At 38.9% G+C, this 20669-nt stretch overlaps 4 protein-coding genes across 7 annotated transcripts; 2 read left to right on the top strand and 2 right to left on the bottom strand.

Moving 5' to 3' along the window:
- Positions 1-410: 410 nt before the first annotated feature.
- On the bottom strand, positions 411-7858 carry LOC306819693 (uncharacterized protein). 2 transcript variants are annotated; one of them, XM_079337145.1, is made up of 10 exons: positions 7584-7858; positions 5704-6305; positions 5574-5610; positions 5096-5175; positions 4749-4829; positions 4526-4585; positions 4355-4417; positions 1430-3308; positions 1202-1333; positions 411-907 (listed from the first exon to the last, which is right to left on the bottom strand). In XM_079337145.1, exons 2-10 carry the CDS (start codon positions 6256-6258, stop codon positions 663-665), a joined length of 3132 nt encoding a protein of 1043 aa, XP_079193271.1. In that variant the 5' UTR covers positions 6259-6305; positions 7584-7858; the 3' UTR covers positions 411-662. The 2 variants fall into 2 exon arrangements, with proteins under 2 accessions (XP_079193271.1, XP_079193272.1); XM_079337146.1 differs by lacking the exon at positions 7584-7858 and adding an exon at positions 6915-7126.
- Positions 7859-7894: 36 nt separating this feature from the next.
- Positions 7895-15754, top strand: LOC306819664 (UDP-glucuronosyltransferase 2A2-like). Of its 3 annotated transcripts, XM_079337091.1 has the most exons (4): positions 7895-8065; positions 11865-11931; positions 13572-13653; positions 13962-15754. In XM_079337091.1, exon 4 carries the CDS (start codon positions 13975-13977, stop codon positions 15556-15558), a length of 1584 nt encoding a protein of 527 aa, XP_079193217.1. In that variant the 5' UTR covers positions 7895-8065; positions 11865-11931; positions 13572-13653; positions 13962-13974; the 3' UTR covers positions 15559-15754. The 3 variants fall into 3 exon arrangements, with proteins under 3 accessions (XP_079193217.1, XP_079193216.1, XP_079193218.1); XM_079337090.1 differs by lacking the exon at positions 11865-11931; XM_079337092.1 differs by lacking the exons at positions 11865-11931; positions 13572-13653.
- LOC306819690 (zinc-binding protein A33-like) lies at positions 9518-13551 on the bottom strand. Its single transcript, XM_079337133.1, has 2 exons — positions 10241-13551; positions 9518-10117 (listed from the first exon to the last, which is right to left on the bottom strand). Exon 1 carries the CDS (start codon positions 12112-12114, stop codon positions 10690-10692), a length of 1425 nt encoding a protein of 474 aa, XP_079193259.1. The 5' UTR covers positions 12115-13551; the 3' UTR covers positions 9518-10117; positions 10241-10689.
- A 1314-nt stretch (positions 15755-17068) lies between the features above and the next one.
- LOC306819658 (UDP-glucuronosyltransferase 2A2-like) lies at positions 17069-20149 on the top strand. Its single transcript, XM_079337076.1, has 2 exons — positions 17069-17077; positions 18532-20149. Exon 2 carries the CDS (start codon positions 18555-18557, stop codon positions 20139-20141), a length of 1587 nt encoding a protein of 528 aa, XP_079193202.1. The 5' UTR covers positions 17069-17077; positions 18532-18554; the 3' UTR covers positions 20142-20149.
- The last annotated feature ends 520 nt before the right edge of the window (positions 20150-20669 follow it).

The raw sequence follows: 20669 nt of genomic DNA, 5'->3' as shown, positions 1-20669 counted from the left end.
TCAATAAATGATTGTTAAATTAATTGGCATCTGCAACCACATATATTACCATGACACGTTTATTTACCAAGTTATACCAATGTATAACTTAAGCTGCATGGAGCCCCCGAAAGTTCAGGTAATAACAAAAACCTTTGGTTTACAACTCTGTAAGCAAGGATTTGTAAAACATCACTGGGCCCCATAAAGTCAGGCTTTCATTCAGTCAAATTCAAAATGTATAAATGAAGGGAATACCTTTCATGTACAACACAATTCTTTTTTTAGAAATATATGACAGCTTTCAGTATCTCAAATGCCCAATAAAAAAACATTTTAGAAAACATTGACATTGTTATGGAATGATATGCATACTTCATTAAAAAAGATGTAAATGGTTTACTTTATAGTAGTAAAATAAAAAACTCAGCTCATGAACATGCCATCTTTAATGAGGGTGAATTCAAACCAAAGTACACGACACAAACTGGAATGGAAATGTTCACATTGTTGTACTACAAAGACATGGTTAGTAAAAAGTTAATAGAGCACCAGGGAGCTGTGAGTGGTCGATTCAATAAAAGGAGATTTTTTACTTTAGCAAATTATGAATTATTAATCAATTATTATCAAAAAATGTCCAGTAGGCCTAGTGTGTGGTTCCACTAGTCTCAGTCAGTTTTTTATTTGTTTTTTCTTTTCCTGGGGGTTTTGCTTTGTCTATTTAGGGCAGTGATCCTGTTTCTCACATAGTCCTTTACACCTTTCCACGAGCGGCTACTCAGGGCTTCTGGCTCTGCCTCAAGACAATCCACACAGTCCTCCTTCTGAGGCACCTTGTGTCCTCGAATGAAACGCATCATGTGTCTTTCAACAGCTTGAACCTCAGCTTCATCCCACGTCCTATGAATCTGCCTACTTTGTGAGCCTGTGGAGTGAAAGAGAAACTTTGTGAACTTTCGCTACGATAAACAAACTCCCATAATAAAAAAGTAATAAAAAAGTAATGTGCCTCAATCATGAGGTTCAGCTTAATGTTCATACTTTTATCCATGTTTTGGATATGAAACCATAAAAAATAGTTTGGTACTTTTTCTTTAAGCCATACTTTGACGTCAAATTAAGAAAAAAAAAACACTTCACACCAGAACTTCTTTGAATGGCTCTCAATAAAAAGGAAACATTTTGAATTCCAGTTAATAATCATAATAATAATAACTACCTTCTTCATCAGAGTTGACAGATCGTCGCGGTGTCTTCTTTTTGTTGCCTCTCTTCTCTTTCTGTGCCTGTTCATTGGATGTTGATGGTCCAAAGCGTAATCTGGGACGCTCACTGTGATCCTGTGATACAGCTTGATGTAAGCAAAAAGAGAAAGTTTCATGAAATCTCCCATACGACGAAACTGTGAAGATGTCATTCAGAATCACCTTGATGAATAAAATCTTACCATTGGAGTCTGTCTTGACGTCTTTGAGCTGCATGTCGCTGTCCTGTCGCAGGGCTTGAACTGGATTGTCGGGACCTAAAATTTGGCTGGCCTCATTTTCATCCAGGTTTATAATTTGGAGCATTTCTGCATAATGCATCCTGATCTTTTTTACAGTCAGTGCTTCAGGATGTTTAGCTCCGCTGGCTTTTACAAACTGTTGGAGGCACATTGCCCCAGGGTAGGACGTCGGGTAACGGGGTCGGCCGAAGAGAAAAGGGTTGTTCTTGGGCACTCCACAGGTCTCACGACACTCCACTAGGAGCTCCAACGCTGACTCGAATGACGGTTTCAGGAAGATCGGGACCTTTCGCCCGCACTTCCCTCGTATGTCAATTCTAGCAAAAGACGCGCACATGGCTCTTTCCAAATCGGAAACGGAAACATCCAGGCCAGTTTGCGAGCTTGACTTTTTCCGTGACATAAAAGCTTTTAGCTCCACGAATGACACGTCTCTGGCGACTCTTCTGTTGAAAAGTATCGTCCGAGCAAGCAATGCCTTTGCCAGGGCAGAGTAGTTTTCTTCAGAAGGGCTGTCTCGGAGTTTTTTCTCAGCGAGCTCATGAACTTTCTCCAAGTGGAAATTCAGCTGCTTCACGTCTCTCGCAAACGGCACCTTTTTGCTGTCGTTTAATTTTGCCGTTCGGATCATTTTTAACGCTCCCGAAGAAATGAGCTCGGTCCATTTTTTCTGGTACAATGACAGGAATTCGCGCGCAGACTTGGCCTTACCTTTATCCCCACTCTTGACTGCGTTGCCCTCAACAATACTACACGCCTTCTGTAAGTCGGAGCCGAGCTTGACAGCGAGTGAAGGCGCTTTGTAGGTTTTCGTTTCTGGATCGTAGCCGGCCAGAACTTTCACCGCAGATATCACAAGCGGGAAGTTTAACGGCGTGAAGAAGTCCTCCAGCTTCTTCAGAGAACTTATCTTTTGAGCTTCCAGTACAAGTCTTGCTACCTGACGAAGGTGTTGCCTTATGTAATCGTGCTTCTTCTCGTTAGACCCATCTTCGGAGAACAAGAACTCACCAAACTGCAGGAGAACGCTATCGTCCATGATAGTCATCGTCACCTCATCATACGTCATCACGGACAAGATGTTCTTCAAACCGTCCGTTATGACGAGGTCGTCTGAAGCTTCCATGACACACAGTAATGCGATACGTCTGCTTTCAATCTCGGACTTATCTTCGTTCTTCACTTTCTCCGGACATATTTTCATGTGTCTCCGTAAAGTGATGCACTTAAACAGACCTCGGCAGTAGAGACAGTGGAGAAAGTCTTGCGCTCGTCCAGTTAAATTCGGCCGCTTTTTGGCAGCGAGTTGGCCCTGCCCTGTTCTCAAGACAACTTTGTTATGAGCAAAATTCCCTTGATTCATGAGTCTTCTCCATATCTTTAGCCTGTCTCTGGAGTTTTTGGGATACTGAAATGCAACTGCGACCTCGGGTTTGTCACTGTGATGCAGCTCCAAATGGCGTGACATTTTGAGAATAGGCTTCGAGCAAAACAGACAGTAATTCCTTCTATAAACTTGTTTCTCTTTCGAACTGGAAGACGGCTCCACCGCGGTTTTTGCAGACTTCCTCCAGGAGAAGGCTTGGGTCTCTGTTAGAGAAGGGACGTCTTCAGTTTTACTCTCAACACTTTCCAGTTTGTCACTTTCCTGCACTGGGAGGACAGGTTTTACGTCGACAGGGCTTGAGGGTCTGCTGTGGCTGGAGTCATCTGAAGAAAAGCCGGCAGGGTCAGGTATGAACTGGGAGAAGTCGTCATCACTCACAGGATTATCAGGATTACAGCCATCCTCTGACTCTGCAGGGGCACACTCTTGTTTCTGCAAATAACAAACAAATCAGAAATAAACGGTTGAATGAAGCAGAAAGTTAAAAAAAAAAAAAGTCAGTGATTAGAGCAGATAGTCTTATTTATTATGATTATTATTATTATTTATAGTCTTAAAAAGAAAAGCGCCTTATATTTGTCTGACCACAGCTTAATTATGACGGGGATTTAAAGAAAATATCTTATTATTTAATTCTATTTTGTATGACACATTGACTCACTGAAAGTTTGACATCAGGCAGAAAGTTTCACCAAAGTCCTCTGAAGACGACTCTGCACGCTCGCTTTTAAAGTTCAATGTTTATTAACACACTTTGTTCTTGTTCTCCTAAAATGTAATTAAAGTACACAACCCTTCATGTTCTGCACTTCTTTAAAGGTTTGTATAATCAAACATGTTTAAAGTACATTGAATATAAGTTTTACATTAACTTTGCTTATTTAACTTAACAATTTTTTTTTAATTGACTGATGTGTCTTTCTGAGGTTTTCTGCCCCAATCAAATCAAATAACTGTTACTGTCCCTTTAAGAAAAGAGAAACGTCTTCATAGATGAAGCAGTAAGTTACTTTACCTATAAATAAAAAAACAATTTAATGAATTCACCATCATCAACACTAAACAGAAACACGTCATCACCACGGTGAAGCTTACACTGAGGATGGTTTTTACATCTTGTACTTTTCTCTATGATGACAAACTTCAGCAGAAAACTAGCAACAGATAACCTCTGTGAATCAAAGACCTGAACTGTTGACAATTCAGTTCTGAATTTATCCTGAGAAGCATTTTTATCTCAACATGAAAAAGTAATGGTCGTCAAACTTAAATGTGGACAAATCATCATTTAAAATATCTGTATATTGAAATCACTTGTTAAAAACACTTCACTTGTGAGACTTGATTTTCTTTCCCTTTGAATGAGACAGCTCTTCTGTTTTTGTTGTCGGACTAAAAAATGTTATTTATAATTATTTGTCAATAATTTAAATAAACAAGCATTTTAAAGACGCCAGGTTTTTTTTTTTTATACCTACCTCTGACTTTCCTTCCCTCGTCGTTTCTTCACACTGGGATGAATCTTCCATTGATGGAGCAGTCTAAAAATAAAGGAGAATAAAAGATGTTCTATTTGAGTATTTAATAGGGATATGAATCGTTGTACATAGCTGCAAATCAAAGGGTCCAATCTGAAAACTTTAACTGACCTGATTAGCTGTGCATGGAGGCGGCTCACTGCTGCTGTCTCCTGGAGGTAAGGATCCCAGCTTCACAGGGAAACAAAGACAACTTCAAATCATGCTGAGCCACCGCTTACAACGTTCCCAACATGAAGTAAGCAAAAAAAACGTTTGAAGAGGAACTGGGCGGCATCGACGCAAAAGAAATATTTGTCATTCAGATTAAACAAAGTAGCTTGGACACACTCACAGCTTTATCCAGCTCGGCCAGCTCTTGGAGTAGTTTTGCTCGCTGATTCAGAAGCATCAAACGCTGTCCTTCACTGCTAACCTGAAAGCAGATTAAAAGCTGTCAGTGCTCTGAGATAAAGCTATAGACTCTCCTGGAAACAGCCACATGATAGGAGCTGAGGGAGAAAAAAATTCATTTGGTATTTGCTATTGCTGAGAGTTATAACGTTATAATGAGTAGAATCAACCTCAGCCAGAACAAACAGCCGTCATACACTTTGATTTGTACAGATGTGTGCAGAACAAAACAACCGAAGAACAACACCCAGCTTCTGTAAGAACTTCAGGTTCTTGTTGTTTTCTTACCATCGGGTTGGTCTTCCCGTCCTGCAACGTCTCTTTGCTGGGAGGAGCAGCAGTGTCAGGGACGGACTCGTTCACAGGTCCTGAGGAAAAGTTGGATATTGTAAGAGGAAGTTTCAGGCAGCATCTAAAGTCCGTTCAAACAAGAGAGGAATGCAGTGTGTTGTTTTTTTGTTTTGTTTTTTGTTAAATGACAAACAGAGTTTCTACAACACTTTTACTTGTCGAACGCCTGATCGGCTTCTCATAACTGAATAGTCAGTAGAATAATAAATGTTATTTAAGGGGCCTTTCAAGACACTCAAGGTCACCTTACAGAGAAATAAAAACAGCATAATAAAAACATCGCACAGCACAGTAGAGAGTTTGTCAGCTTAAAATCCTCTATTGATCCACCCCCAACATGTTTCATGACACTAAAGAGTCCTCTCATCCCCCAGTTTAAGATGACATAAGTGTGATCTAGTCAAACAAAGCTTACCTCTGCACTGGGATGGAGGAATCCACTGGTACTGCTCCTGAGAAGTGGAGGAGGCATAGCTGTGAGTGCATTCAGCAACACCAGCAAACTCCACATTTGCTCCCTCATAAGCAGCCTGCGATGTACTTACAAGCAGTCCACATGACGGAGGGTTGTTGGCAAAATGTTGAAGTCCATTTGGTAATCCTTGACTGGTGGTCGGAGGTTGAAATGACACCTTGTATTGGTTGTGTGGCGGGAAAATTGGTAGGTTTCGTTGTGCTTGGTTACTTTGGCCAAGAGATAGTCCTGGGATACTTTTTCCTTGGTCTGCGGAGAGAAGCGTTGATGAGGCGTGAGGGATCTCCTGGTGGAAGGAAACAATCTGAGAGACATTCGGTAGAACTGTGTTGGTAAACAGCAAGCTGGAAGACAGATTGCCATTATTCTGAGGGTCTTTGTACAGGGCAGAGTGATGAGTGTTGTTTCTGGATGATAAGCTGCTGAGGTCTCCCATACAGCTCCGGTTTGGCACTTGCAGGTGATTGTATGAGGATCTCTGGTCAGAAGACAGGCCCGGGCTAAGATGCTGAGTGTTTGGCTGAGGGTTCAGGAGGGATCCTTGATTTAAAGTTGTAGACCAGCTATTATGGCCAATCCAAGACTGGCAGGGTATGTGGCTCTTATTCGTGGTCAGGTCATCCATTATTCTCCATAAACGTCAGTTCAGTCTTAGTTCTTTAGTGGTTGAACCTGGTACAGTAATAGAAACAAAAATACACACAGTTGATAATCATTTTCAAACAGGATTAAAACTCCCTTTAGTAACATTTTTATTTCAAGATTTTTATTGAACCATGATCTATAAAGAAGTCATAATGTGCATTTTAAAGAACTGGTACCAGACTCCTCAACAACATGAAAGAGGAACAAAAGTATAACAGAAAAGGGATATAATACACAGTATGTCTGGAAAAAAAAAAAAAGATGATAGACACTATGGTGTATTAGAAAATGATTGGATGGTATAAAAAGAAAACATTTTTTTAGAAGTTTCATTGTCACCCAACAAAAGAAATTTCAGCATGAAGACAATTAAAATGTTAGAATAAATGTTTCAAAACTATTTCTGTTGATGAATTAATACAATGATCAACCAATTGTTTTTGTTTTAAAAAATAACATTAACATTCATTCATTACCTGGTAAAAAAAACCCCAACAACAACTAAACAATAAATGCACATGTACATTGTATTTATAGTTCCAGTCTTTCTCCTGTTCCAGCAGATGTTGCAGATGTGTTTATGTGTTGTAAATGTTGTTAAACTTTCTGTCTAATTAAAAATAGTAGATGTTATACTCTTAAAACAGGACCGGTTCCCAAACTGAAAAACAGAGAGGGTTTTTATCCTGCAGGAGGTCTGAAGAGCTGAATCCTGGATAAAGATAATTCAGTGAAAGTTCAAACATAAAGGTGAAATAATGAAAAGTCTAATTTCACAGCTTCATTAATAAACAACACGTACATTGTTTTTAGGAGTTTGTTATGAAATGGCCTTTATGACTCGTTTATGTAGTCTATGGATTGACAAAATAACAAAACACGTGTCATCCCTCACATGACTTCATTATTTAGAAATAATGTTAAAGAAACTTAAATCATTTTATAAAGACTTTTTATAATATGAATGAGATTTAACGTGCGATACTCACTGCTAACGAAAATCCCATTAAAAATGCTGAACAGCTGATTCATATCTCTGAAATAAGCGGGTCGACATCGTTTTAAAGAGTTCTGTTTTGTTAAAGAAAGAGCTGGTGTGTTGTTAAAATAGTTGTACATTTGTTAGCATGTTAAGCTAGTTCTTCAGCTAGCTACATCGATTAGCTGTGAGCTTTGTTCATAGAGACATTTTTCAAAATGTACGAAACTGACAAAGACCTAAACACATGGTTTAAACACACATCTTCATAATATATAAATTATTTACGGTTAAAAATCTGTGATCAGGATTCATGAGTACATTACCTCTGTGTTGATGTGCGGAAGTTGTAGCTGTTTGTTTACCGCGGCCCAGCGTGAAGTAAAATATTTCCGTTTGCATTTCACAATAAGAGCAACAGAACTTCAGCGGAGTTTATACTTCTGCGTCGCGTTGACGCCGTAGTTACGCTGTCGACGCGACCCCCTAATTATTTATACAATAATTCACACAACACACGGGATAGGAAACGACAAAAACAGAGACAACTAATGACTGAAAATTTAGCAGATGTAAATAATTATTTGGCCCGTTCCCGATAATAAAAGTGCTTGTACATTTTGTGCTAACACATTTTGATTCACTATGTTTCAATAAGTGGAGTGTCTAACTTGTCTAACTTAACACAAACTGATTTAGCCATTCCTACTCTTTGGTAAAGGTATGCAAAGCTAAATAAATCCAACTAAGAAGTCAAAACGTGAAAATCATCGAAGACATTTTGACTTTTTTGATGAACATTTGAAAGGTAAGAATAGTTTTTTATATGGTGTTAGTGATAAAGTGCTAACATATATGTTATTTGATAAGACAGAAAAAAAGTTACATTCTACATCCTATATTTGTTTTAAAACATGCTCAACCAAATGGTTGATTTGTCTATTCATGGAGTGTGTAGAAGAATTAATCTAAAGTTATTAAAAACATTTTTAAGTAAAAGAGTAAAGCCAAAGAGTAAAGCTCAGAGAATAATAAATATCATCACTAATTCCCTTTAAACTAAATGTCGCAAGCTGCAATGCTAATGTTACTTCCATTAATAGAAGTTGTCATTTATAAATTCCTGTGTTATTACTACTAGATGGACACGAACACATAATGCAGCAAAAGACACAACTCCACCAAGAAAAAGCAAGAGAAACATGTTTGTTTGCATTACTTATTATCTTAGGTGAGGAATGATGACAATCTTTTTTTCTTTTATTCAACAGGCCTTTTTGAAAGTTTTTGAAACATTTACCAAATGGTTGAGAAGTCAGTTGATGGTTACGTATGACATTACATACAAATACCAACCAGCCTATGTCCAAAGTGTGTCATGGTGGAGATGTCAGAAATGCAATGTTTCCCTGTGTTTGAACTCAAACCTGGGATGCTCTGAAGCAAACCATTAAAAGTAAATTGGTTGAAATGCTCATAAAGCATTTGTGCTGTTGCACAGATGAGGTGTGTTGAGGTGAAAGGTTGGAATCAGAATGTTTTGATAGTGTTTTACCATGCTCAAAGTTTTTTTTCAAAGTTCACATAGAAACCAGCAAACATAGTTCATTCAGTCCAACAAAAATATAGATGTTGTTCCTCAAAAACCTTAGTGTTGTTGCACTATCAAAGTTGAGCCGTGTTGTGAAGAAATGGTGAAGACATGCAAATGTTCCTTTGTTTTGCACTATTTCTTCTTTAGTTTTTGAATTAAAAAATGAATGTTTTGGACAAAGAATTATTTTACAAGTGTAATGAATCTGAGGATTGTGTGCTTTTGCACTTCAGCATGTGGATTTAGTGAAGATGAAACATCTATAAATGCAGTATTTCCTTTTTTGATCTATCATCCTTTGTTGAAGTGAAATCGGTCTTTTTTGTGTGTCCAATTTCCAGGATATTTTTATCTCATTCATTTCCTTATACGTTAGCATTTTACATGATTTTAACTACTATTGGCTGGTATTTGTCATGTGGTCATACGTAACAGTCAACTGACTTCTAAACTATTTGGTAGAGGTCAATATTTCAAAAACTAAAGGGTCTGTTAAATAAAAAAAGAGAATAAGAAATGCAAACAAATATAGCTTTTTTGTTGGTGGGGTTGTTAAAGTAAGTAAGGGATCAATATGTAACTCTCAAAGGGTACTATCATTAATACCCAAATTTACTGTGAAAGAGAAATCAAGGACTACAAATCCAGAAATTATTACAAATACAATTGTGTCTTTACCGTTAGCTTTTAATTTGAAAGCAAAAACAATGATCGATATTTATGTTCACAGATCCAAACGTTTGAAGAAGCATAGAACAATTACAAAGGATATAAAACTGAAACAATCTTCAAAGTTTCAGTAGATTTGCACTTTTAGAATCCAAGATCCAAATATTCAGGATAGAATTCTCTGGCATTATTAGTACGACAGCCCCCTAAACAGACAATTATTTATGCTCATAAAATCAGATGATCAGGTAAAATCATTAGAATTCTCATTAATGAATCATTCTGATCTAACAAATTCATTATTAGAATGTGATTTTAAAGAAGAAAAAAAAGTACAATAAAATGTATTTGATTCAAGAGGTTTCTTCTGAGATAAAACTGATAAAGCAGCAGTTGTTACATTTTAGTTAGGCGGACCCCAATATGCAGAGAAGGACAAAACCAAAAATTGTTTTTAACAAAAATAATTTTTGTGTTCCAACGGAAAAAACTAAAAGAGCAGGAAGTGAGGGCAGGCAGCTGGCTGGCTTGATGATCCACTCGAGAAGACAGGGAACTCCAACGAGTAGAACAAAACAGGAGGCACACCAGCAAAAACTAGAAATAAGAAGAAACAAGATCAGTCCACAATGTAACAACACGAAGGCACAAAAAATCAGCTAGATGCAACAAACAATTTACTGTGAGCAAACGTGACTCTACCGAACAAGACGGAATTACCTGACAGAGTAGTGCAGTGCAAGCCAGACTTTTATGGAGGAGGTGATGAGATGAAATCAGGTGTGCCTCGTCTGCTGCATGGAGGAGCCAGCCACACCCCCTGCCACTCACATACCTGCAGGAGGAAGAAACACAGAAGAGGGAGGGGGAGAAAAGACAACACAAAAACTACACCAGAAAAACAAAACGGAACTGAAACCTCACAACAGTATGAGTCCAGAAATCAACCAAATACCCAGCAGGCATTTTTAAAGATAGGAGAGCCAATCATTTCACAAAGTTTACATTTTCAATACATTTCGGCCTAACTTACAATGACTACGATTGCTGATTAAAAGAATTTAACATTTTTGTTTGGAAATTGTATGTAATCCCATCGTCAGGATGCTTGCACAGACAGACTCACAAACAAACATGAACAATGGACCTACAATAGATATTCCTGATTATCACAGAGACATTTCTGAGTGACAGATTTTGACATCAGTCGTCTTAGCAGCACCAGCAGATCCAAAACTGAAAAATGGGTAGATATTTTCAGTGAATGTGTCTGTGTGCGTGTAGATGTGATTCATGTCTTCAGTGTCATAGAAGGACACCTCTCCCCTGTCATAGTCCAGCTCGACTCTGATCCTCTGAAGACTCTTCTTCACTGGGAGCTTCTTTCCAACGCCATTTGTGTATTTTCCATCACGATGCAATAAACACCAGAATCCATATTTTGGGGAAGCAAAACTCTCTCCCTTCCTGTCCACAGACTCTTTAGCCAAACCAACTATCCAGTCAGGATGATCGCCCACCTTCACCTCCCAGCTGTGTTTCCCTGAGCTGAAGCCCTCAGAGCCCAGAACATCTGCAGTGTAAGTGCACCTCTCAGGATTGTCAGGAAGCTGCTGCTTTGTGTCTCCACGTCTCACACTGGTCAGATCATCAGACAGACAAAGCCGGCCGTGTGCAGTGTTTGGGTCCAGAATGACAGGACTGAAGTGGACCCTGTCCTTCATCTTCTCCCAGACTCTGAAGGACAGGTTTCCCAGGTGTTTGGCCACATCGATCAGCGCTCCTGAGACCAGCTGTGGATCTGACACTGAGCACTGGACTCTGGCTCTGCTCTGAGTGCTTTTATAACTGCTGAGGAAAGACGCACTGTGTTTCTGCAGCTCTTCTTCAACAGCACAGATACTTTGTGACAGAGAGGAGATCTGATCCTGAATCCTCTTCATCTCTCTGCTGATAGTCTTCCTCTTTTGCTCCTCTTCCTCCCTCAGAGCTGACAGTCTGGACTCTTCTTCCTCTTTCAGGAACTGCTGGAGCTTCTTGAATTCTGCTCTGATCTGCCTCTCTGTGGACGACAGCTGCTTCTTGGAGTGTTGAATCACTTCATTGTATGTTTTCTCCACTTGTTTGTGTTTGTCCCTCTTGTCCTGTAGAGACTTTAAGTCTGATTTCAGCTGCTCCTTCAGGTCAGCGACTGCTTCTTTTACAGGAACCACCTTGTGACCGTGGTGGAGAGAAAACTCACAGACAGGACACACAGCTCGGTCTTCATCTTTACAGAAAAGTTCAGGCTCAACATCATGTTTGTTACATATCACATCCACTCTCTCTCTTTCCCCTTTCTCAGACGATCCAGCTTTTTGTCTCCCAGCCACGGAGTCTGCCAGTTCCTTCAGAGCAAAGTCTATAATTAGGTTCTCTTTGGAGGATTTTCTTTTACAGATGGGACAGTTTTTGATTTTAGTTTGTTCCCAGTTTGTCTGTAAGCAGCTTGAACAGAACCTGTGGTTGCAGCTCAGAGACACAGGATCGCTGAAAGTTTCTAAACAAATGTGGCATTTGAGGAAACTTTCAAAAAGAGAATACTTCTCAGCCATTTCCAAATCGTCTTTCAAAAGCAAAACTCACCAAGTTAGAGCGATTTAAATAGTCCAGTTGTGGGTTTTTGTTTCAGCACACCCTGTAATGGCGTCTCCGTGCTGTCCTACAAAGTTGAATTCTCTTTCATTTTCACTTACCTGTGTCACATGGTCATTTATGAGTAGGAAGTACTGCTATGTAGTTTAGTCACCAGCAGATGGTGTCAGGAGGTTTTCAATACATATCTAAATATTTAACTCCTTATGTATTACATTGTACTTGTATCCATGCATGGGGGAAAAAGAACATAAGTAAATACTATAAAAATAAGTTAATTCTTAAGTTTAAGAATACAAAGAAAGTACTCTCCAAAGAGCGCTGCATGTTTTAACTGCCACTAAAACATTTCTGTGGACACCTTGGATTTGCTAACACTTTAAACATAACTGTGTGTAAATACTCCAGTCAGGTTCAATGTTTTGTTTTCATATTTGATCTTTGTTATTGATTTGCCCCACATGTTCATGCACTCTTTTACCTCTCCATTCATTTACTCACTTATCAGTTTATCTTCAGGTCACAGGACTTGAGTCAATCCCAGTTTACCTGGGTTTGAATGATAATCAGAGAAGAACATACAGTAAGGCTTAAATAACATATATTCAAGCAGAGATGTATCAGTGCTTTGCAGGGGAGTGTACATTTTGTGCATTACTGTGTTTTTAAGCAGTTTTATCCCAGGGGGAGAGGTTTCATTCCTGAGTGGTTGGTCTATCCTGATACTCATCTATTTGTGGACTTTAAGTGTGGCAGAGGATTTTGACCTTGTTCAGTGTACAGATAAGGTTGGTGCTATATGAATTGGTGATCAGTAAAGATTGAAATCTTCTGTTAGCCTGTGATGAAATAGCCTGCCCAACGAGCTCAGGTCAGATAAGCTGAGCCAATCATCTCTTTTAAATCCCTTCTGAAACACACTTTTTTAAATTCCCCAGCCTACAGCATGGACAGTATGTGTGCATTTTGGAAGCAGTCAGTGTTTGGGCAGTCTTGATTCACACATCTTATAAAATCTGTATAACAAATATGTATTTACTAACATCAGTTAACAAATGAGGTAAATGTGTGAACTATAGAATTTTAACAAAGGTGTGCTAAATAAATGGTGTGTGTGTGTATATATACATACATATATACATATATAATGTGTATCTATCGATCTGTAATGTCTATTACGACATTGTATTTGTCTCAAGTGCTTGTATAGAATGATGACGTTGCAATTCAATGTTTAACCAACATGTTCCTCAAACTCTTCTTTCAATCTCCATTTTTTGATGTGTTCAAATAAATGTACTGAAATATTTAAACCGCACTCACAGTGGTCTCTAAACGGAGTCTTTTCTGACAATAAGTCACTTACTATATTGACTGAAAGTTGAACTTTGAACAAAATATTGAACGTCATTTATAGGTCTATAAAGGTGTCAACGTGGTGGAGACTCTGAGACAAATGCAGCACATAGCATACATCTTCTGTCCACAACATCCCCACTGTAAGTAAATCATATCATATTATCACTGAATTAAGATTCTGTCAGTCAACTTTCATGATGTTTTAGCAACGCGTGTAAACTGTGTACCGGTGTATTATTACGTTTTAAAACCTCCACCATTCAAACTGCTGGTATCCCAACATGTGCCGAAGAACACTGAGCATAATCAATTACCAATTAACAATGAATGGCAAATAAATTTAACACAAGAGAAGTTAGCATAAAGAAAACTAATCAATGGTAAATCTAAATTAGAACATTTTAGGCTGGCCTTCTAACAAAATACTTTTTCATTTTTGTGATTTCAGCTTCAGTTCAGACATGATGCTGTTCCATCTGGTGACACTGGCTGTACTGCTCTGCTCTGTTCCCAGTGCTGATGGAGGGAAAGTTCTTGTTTTCCCAGTGGATGGGAGTCACTGGGTTAATATGAAGGTCCTCATCCAGGAGCTGCATTCCAGAGGTCACAATATCACAGTGATCAGGCAAAAAAACACTCAGTTCATCCAAGCAGAGTCTGATCACTACCAATCAATCACCCTCGATGTGGTTACGGGACTTATCATAAAAGACTTTGATAACTTCTCAACAAGAGTGATGCAACTCCGACGTCAGTTCCATAGATCAACTTTAGCATACATAAGAGCTTTACTGGAGTTCTTGTCAATGCTACCTCATACTCACAAAGCCGTGGTCGAAAAAATGCAAGGAATATTTGAGGATGCTAATCTGATGCAGTTCTTGAAAGAAGCCAAGTATGATGCTCTTCTCACGGACCCTTTCTTAGGTGGAGGCGTTCTTCTTGCTCATCGGTTGGGTCTACCTCTAATCTTTAATGTACGATGGACAATCCTGCAGGATGGCCTTCAAACAATTGCCCCCTCCCCTCTCTCATATGTTCCTGTACCAGGCTGTGAACTGACTGACAAGATGACCATTTGGGAAAGGATTGCAAATGTTATAATTGCCTTAAGGACAACTTATAGCCAGGTTTTAATCAAAGAGAGTTACTACGTTCCATTTGTCCACCGTTACTTTGGTCCTGACGTTCACTATGATGAGCTCGTTCAGGCAGCAGATATTTGGTTGATGAGAACTGACTTTACCTTGGAGTTCCCGCGCCCCACTATGCCCAACGTAATCTTCATGGGTGGGTTTCAATGTAAACCCTCCAAGCTGCTTCCTCAACATTTGGAGGACTTTGTTCAGAGCTCTGCAGAGCATGGAGTCATTATCATGAGCTTGGGGACCTTTGTGGGCTCTCTTCCTGAGGATATTGCAGAACATGTAGCTGCTGCTTTTGCCCAGTTACCTCAGAAGGTCCTCTGGAGGCACATTGGTAAGACCCCGTCCACCCTGGGCAACAACACCTTGCTGCTGGACTGGCTGCCCCAAAATGACCTCTTAGGTCACCCAAAGACCCGAGTGTTTGTTTCCCACGGAGGCACCAACGGACTCCAGGAGGCCATTTACCACGGAGTTCCCATTGTGGGCCTTCCTTTGATGTTTGACCAGGATGATAACCTGTTCAGGATGAGAGTGAGGGGCGTGGCCAAGGTTCTGGACATCGGCACATTGAAACAAGAAAACTTCTTGGATGCTCTGAAAGCAGTGCTTTATGAGCCGTCCTACAGGGAGAACATGCAGGGGCTCTCCAGAGTGCACAGAGACCAGCCCATGAAGCCTCTGGACCGAGCCATGTTCTGGATCGAGTTTGTCATGAGACACAAGGGAGCTGCTCACTTAAAGACACAGTCCTCCAAGATGTCATGGATTCAGTATCACTCAATTGATGTCATCACACTGTTTCTGTTTTTAGTCATGATGATATCAGTAATCTGCTTTTTAACAGTAAAATGTTTGTGGTTTAAAATGTTTGGTGAAAGGAAAGATAAAAGTGACTAATATACTACGTTCAACTTCCCAGTTGTATTATTTTGTTAAATTATTTCACCAACTCAAGCAGAAAATAATACGATGAGCAACGATAATTGGGGAAAAAAACAAACCCTAAATCGTACAAAGTTGTAATTTGTAAAATGTGCAGCAAAGGTTTGATGACGATGTTGATAATGATGTTTGTACTAAAGCACAAAATAAATGTTGCCCCATTCAAAGCTGAAAAGTCTAATTTCCTGGATTAAAATCTTAAACAAAGATGTTTCAACATCTTTGATTTATGAGATTTGTAACATTTTGACTTCACAAAGACAGTATCAAGAAGCATAGCAAGATGGAAAGATTATATTTGCATACAAATACTGATGTAGTTGTTTCATTACAATAAGCTAACATATCAAAAGCTTCAATAACTCAGCAGATTATCACTATTGGCTAATATTAATACAATTCTACAATGATGTTTGATCCAGAAGAATAAAAGCTAATGAACAGCTTTGAGTACAAGAGTAACCAGAATGAAAAACGTGAACAAAAAATGCCTTTGAAAATTGAATTAGAATATTTATTAAACCCTGCAGTTTGTATGAACATAGTTTGTTGAATAAACACAACTTTACAAAACTTTTTAATGTAAATAGTAAATGCTATATATCCTTTTATTTAAATGCGTGTTGCATTGTGGTGTTTGGAAAGGAGGGGCTGAATTTTCTTTATACAAATAAAGAGTCAGACCTGTACTGACTTTTTCAAGCTAACCTAGAAAGTCAGTATGTCTCACAAAAAGAATAAGAATCATGTAAAGGATTAAGGATCAGAAAATGCAAAGACATAGTATGTTTTTTTGTGTTTAAAATAAAAATGTGGATGTAAATAAGTAGCAGGAAGCTCAAAATAACCGCCTGAGAAGGATAAGAGGACCATGTCTCCATCTGGTGGCTTCCAAGGTAAGACTACATACATTTTATAAAACAAGTGTGTACACTGTACATCCAATAATTTTGATGATCATATGTACGTATTGTGTGGCTGAAGACTTTATAAGCCTGTTCACAATAAAAAAATGTAAATGTCATACTGTTTCATAAACAATGTTGGCTTCTATGCTATCCTTTAGTCAAAATCTTAATTCTCACAGAAAGAATCATGTTTAACATTGATAACTATTCCTTTTTTAACCCTAAATTATCAGCCTGTCTTTATGAAAGATGTTAAAATGGATATGAACTGAAATGAGTATAGTATATAGTTATGTAGTGTATAAATGAACTGAAAAGGAATACATTTAAAAATGTTTTAATATCATATCATGAAATGTGAAATGCTTTTTTAGAGTTTACAATCATTCAGTTATCCATCTTTGATTTCCTAACTACTGTGTAAACTTTGCCTTTTACCAACATATTTCACAACAGTCAGTGTAAACTGTTTGACTCCACAAAGTCAACAACAAGTGCAGAGTTGCTGCTGACTGGTAGGCAAAAGCTCCACAGACGGTCAGTCTACAATAAAGCAGCCTTCTACTGTAAGTACAAGATTACATTACTGCAACTGAATAAAGAAGTGTCACTTCCATTACATAATACAAACAAGTTGTAAAATCATGATCTGAAGGTTGTGTCTTTGAAGTGATTGAAAGATAGACTCTGTATGTCATTGTGAAGACTACAACGCAACTTTGTTAGCAACAATCCTATACAGCAGCGTTACAACATCTGCTCACATTTATAACAATAGATTCATAGTGATATACAAGGAAATACGTTTGGTGAAGATTGAGATTTGGAAGTGAAAAAGTAACTATGGCACAGGAGCAATTGTTGTCCAGTGAATAAATAAATAAATAAACAGTTGTGGTAAATGAATGAATATACAATTATTAGTAAGTAAACAGATATATATAGAGAGAGAGATATGAGAAAATAATTCAACAGTTAAGCGAACAGTTTGATCATATTAATTTGATTAGTTACTTTAAATGGTGAAAGGAACTGATCTTTCTGTTCAAACCTTGATACTGACTTGCATCTTGTCATTAATCAAAGCCCTTTATTTGATCTTTTTATTGTTTTGTTTAAAATTACAATCGTTTTCAAAAGAAATCCATTGTTATTTAATCTTATCAAGACCCTACGAAGTCTTGGCACTGGTGGAGGTGGTGAGAGAAGAATGCAGGATGTGATGAGGAGTAGGTTTCCGGCTGGTCACAGAGATCACACTGAAATGTCAAACTGTCTGTGAAAGAGAGAGAACAGGTTTTAAAAATTGACCGTGTCTAGATGATTGTTTGAGAGAGATTGTTGCAGAGTCTGGTTGGAATATTACTGAAAGAGTAAACGCCCTGAATCAGCTGATCATCACAGCAGATAGACGGAGGAAGTGGTAGAGAGAAGAAACTGAATAAATGTGTGAAAGAATATCACCAGTGTTCCTGCTTGAACTTACGCTGAGCTAAATGCTGTGTCACGCTGATCTTTCGGTCGGCCTCGTAACAAACAAAGAGCTGGAGCTTAGTCCAGCCTTTAAATCTGGCCTTCGCTTCAGCCAGGAAGGAGCTAACCGCTGAAGCTGTTTGATTTGATTTTGATCAACCAATCAATCCAAATCAACAGCCTCAGTGTGTCCTCTTGTCAGTCAGATTAGTTGGGGTGCTAGGCGTAACTCTTATTAGCCTTATCAAAACAGATGAGTAAAAAAAATAATAATCACACCCCATGTTTAAGATGATAGACATGCAGCTGGAATACTATCTGCTGTCTGGTGGAGGATTTATGGCACACAAAGCAATCGAAACAGTTGTGAAGTCCAATTCAACAGTAACTTAAAATCCTTTTTTTCTCATATCCTTAAAGTATTTTACCTTTTTCTGTTAATAAAACTTGTTTTGTAAAGAGCAAATTATATACAATAGATTAAAAAAAATATCTGATGACTATCATACACTTTCAATTAACTAGTTACTATTCAACCTTTTCTCAGGTTTAAAGATTCCAGGTTCAGACATGATGCTGTTTCATCTGGTGACACTGGCTGTACTGCTCTGCTCTGTTCCCAGTGCGGATGGAGGGAAAGTTCTTGTTTTCCCAGTGGATGGGAGTCACTGGGTTAACATGAAGGTCCTCATCCAGGAGCTGCATTCCAGAGGTCACAATATCACAGTGATAAGACCACAATTAAGCAACATGTACATTGAAGCAGAATCAGATCACTACCAATCTATTGACCTCAACGTTGTCCTTGGATTTGCTATCGAGGATTTAACTCATTTCACCTCAAATGTTTTTAAGCTCCGGCGCGAGTTCCACTCTTCTCTTTCAGCATATGTCAAAGCATTTCGGGAGTTCATTAAAATAGTGCATACTACTCACAAAGCCGTGGTTGAAAAAATGCAAGACATATTTGAGAATACCAAAATGATGCAGTTACTTCAAGAGTCTAAATATGATGCTGTCCTGACTGACCCCTGCTTAGGTGGAGGCGTTCTTCTTGCTCATCGGTTGGGTCTACCTCTCATCTTTAATGTACGATGGACAATCCTGCAAGATGGGCTTCAAACAATTGCCCCCTCCCCTCTCTCATATGTTCCCATATCAGGCTCTGAACTGACTGATAAGATGACTTTCTGGGAAAGAGTGGAAAATGTTTTATCTGCCTTAGCGATTTTTTTAAACAAGGTTTTAATCAAAGAGAGTTACTACGTTCCATTTGTCCACCGTTACTTTGGTCCTGACGTTCACTATGATGAGCTCGTTCAGGCAGCAGATATTTGGTTGATGAGAACTGACTTTACCTTGGAGTTCCCGCGCCCCACTATGCCCAACGTAATCTTCATGGGTGGGTTTCAATGTAAACCCTCCAAGCCGCTTCCTCAACATTTGGAGGACTTTGTTCAGAGCTCTGCAGAGCATGGAGTCATTGTCATGAGCTTGGGGGTCTTTGTGGGCTCTCTTCCTGAGGATATTGCAGAACATGTAGCTGCTGCTTTTGCCCAGTTACCTCAGAAGGTCCTCTGGAGGCACATTGGTAAGACCCCGTCCACCCTGGGCAACAACACCTTGCTGCTGGACTGGCTGCCCCAAAACGACCTCTTAGGTCACCCAAAGACCCGAGTGTTTGTTTCCCACGGAGGCACCAACGGACTCCAGGAGGCCATTTACCACGGAGTTCCCATTGTCGGCCTTCCTTTGATGTTTGACCAGGATGATAACCTGTTCAGGATGAGAGTGAGGGGCGTGGCCAAGGTTCTGGACATCGGCACATTGAAACAAGAAAACTTCTTGGATGCTCTGAAGGCAGTGCTTTATGAGCCATCCTACAGGGAGAACATGCAGGGGCTCTCCAGAGTGCACAGAGACCAGCCCATGAAGCCTCTGGACCGAGCCATGTTCTGGATCGAGTTTGTCATGAGACACAAGGGAGCTGCTCACTTAAAGACACAGTCCTCCAAGATGTCATGGATTCAGTATCACTCAATTGATGTCATCACACTGTTTCTGTTTTTAGTCATGATAATGTCAGTAATCTGCTTTTTAACAGTAAAATGTTTGTGGTTTAAAATGTTTGGTGAAAGGAAAGATAAAAGTGACTAATATATTAAGTTTGACTTCCCAGTTTTTTTCATATAACAGTCACGAACACCAGAAGAAAAGAATAGAATGAGAGTAGATGAGAAAAGTAACAATTGAAAAAAAAAAGTTCATTTGAACCTATTAAAAGCTTGAAAGACAAATTAGGAGGACAGTCTTCAAAACATGTTTAATTTCAAGGAATGTATTACAGATTATATTCACCTCATGAATTTGTAGGAGGTAAATGTTTTAACAACTCTGAGTTGGTTATGTCTGAAAACAGGGTCAGTCAAACATGTTAATACCAGCAGTTCACCAGTTGCCCCAATATTAAATATGGGAAGACTCCCTCTGTGAATGGGCTTCTGTGTGTGTAGAAGTGAGTACTGTCATTCATCTTAGGTGGGAGGGACTCAGACTCGTGTTATGGACGCAAGTGAAGGATGCATCGATGTGATCTAGGTGAACTGAGATGTAGCCAGAGTTCCAATCCAACTTTATTTGATTAAGCACTTTAAAACAACCACAGCTGACCAAAGTGTTGTACAT

This window comes from Symphodus melops, assembly GCF_947650265.1.
Source record: "Symphodus melops genome assembly, chromosome: 1".
Classification (NCBI taxonomy): Eukaryota; Metazoa; Chordata; class Actinopteri; order Labriformes; family Labridae; genus Symphodus; species Symphodus melops.
This window is presented reverse-complemented; position numbering and strand designations above follow the sequence as displayed.

What these genes read in the sequence shown, in the direction of transcription:
- LOC306819664 (XM_079337092.1), top strand. Translation starts at nt 13,975, where the DNA reads ATGATGCTGTTCCATCTGGTGACACTGGCTGTACTGCTCTGCTCTGTT.
- LOC306819690 (XM_079337133.1), bottom strand. Translation starts at nt 12,114, where the DNA reads ATGGCTGAGAAGTATTCTCTTTTTGAAAGTTTCCTCAAATGCCACATT.
- LOC306819658 (XM_079337076.1), top strand. Translation starts at nt 18,555, where the DNA reads ATGATGCTGTTTCATCTGGTGACACTGGCTGTACTGCTCTGCTCTGTT.
- LOC306819693 (XM_079337145.1), bottom strand. Translation starts at nt 6,258, where the DNA reads ATGGATGACCTGACCACGAATAAGAGCCACATACCCTGCCAGTCTTGG. An exon ending in TCCTCCATCCCAGTGCAGAG is followed by an intron (nt 5,176 to 5,573) that starts GTAAGCTTTGTT and finishes ACTTTTCCTCAG; the next exon opens with GACCTGTGAACGAGTCCGTC. An exon ending in TGGCCGAGCTGGATAAAGCT is followed by an intron (nt 4,586 to 4,748) that starts GTGAGTGTGTCC and finishes TTCCCTGTGAAG; the next exon opens with CTGGGATCCTTACCTCCAGG.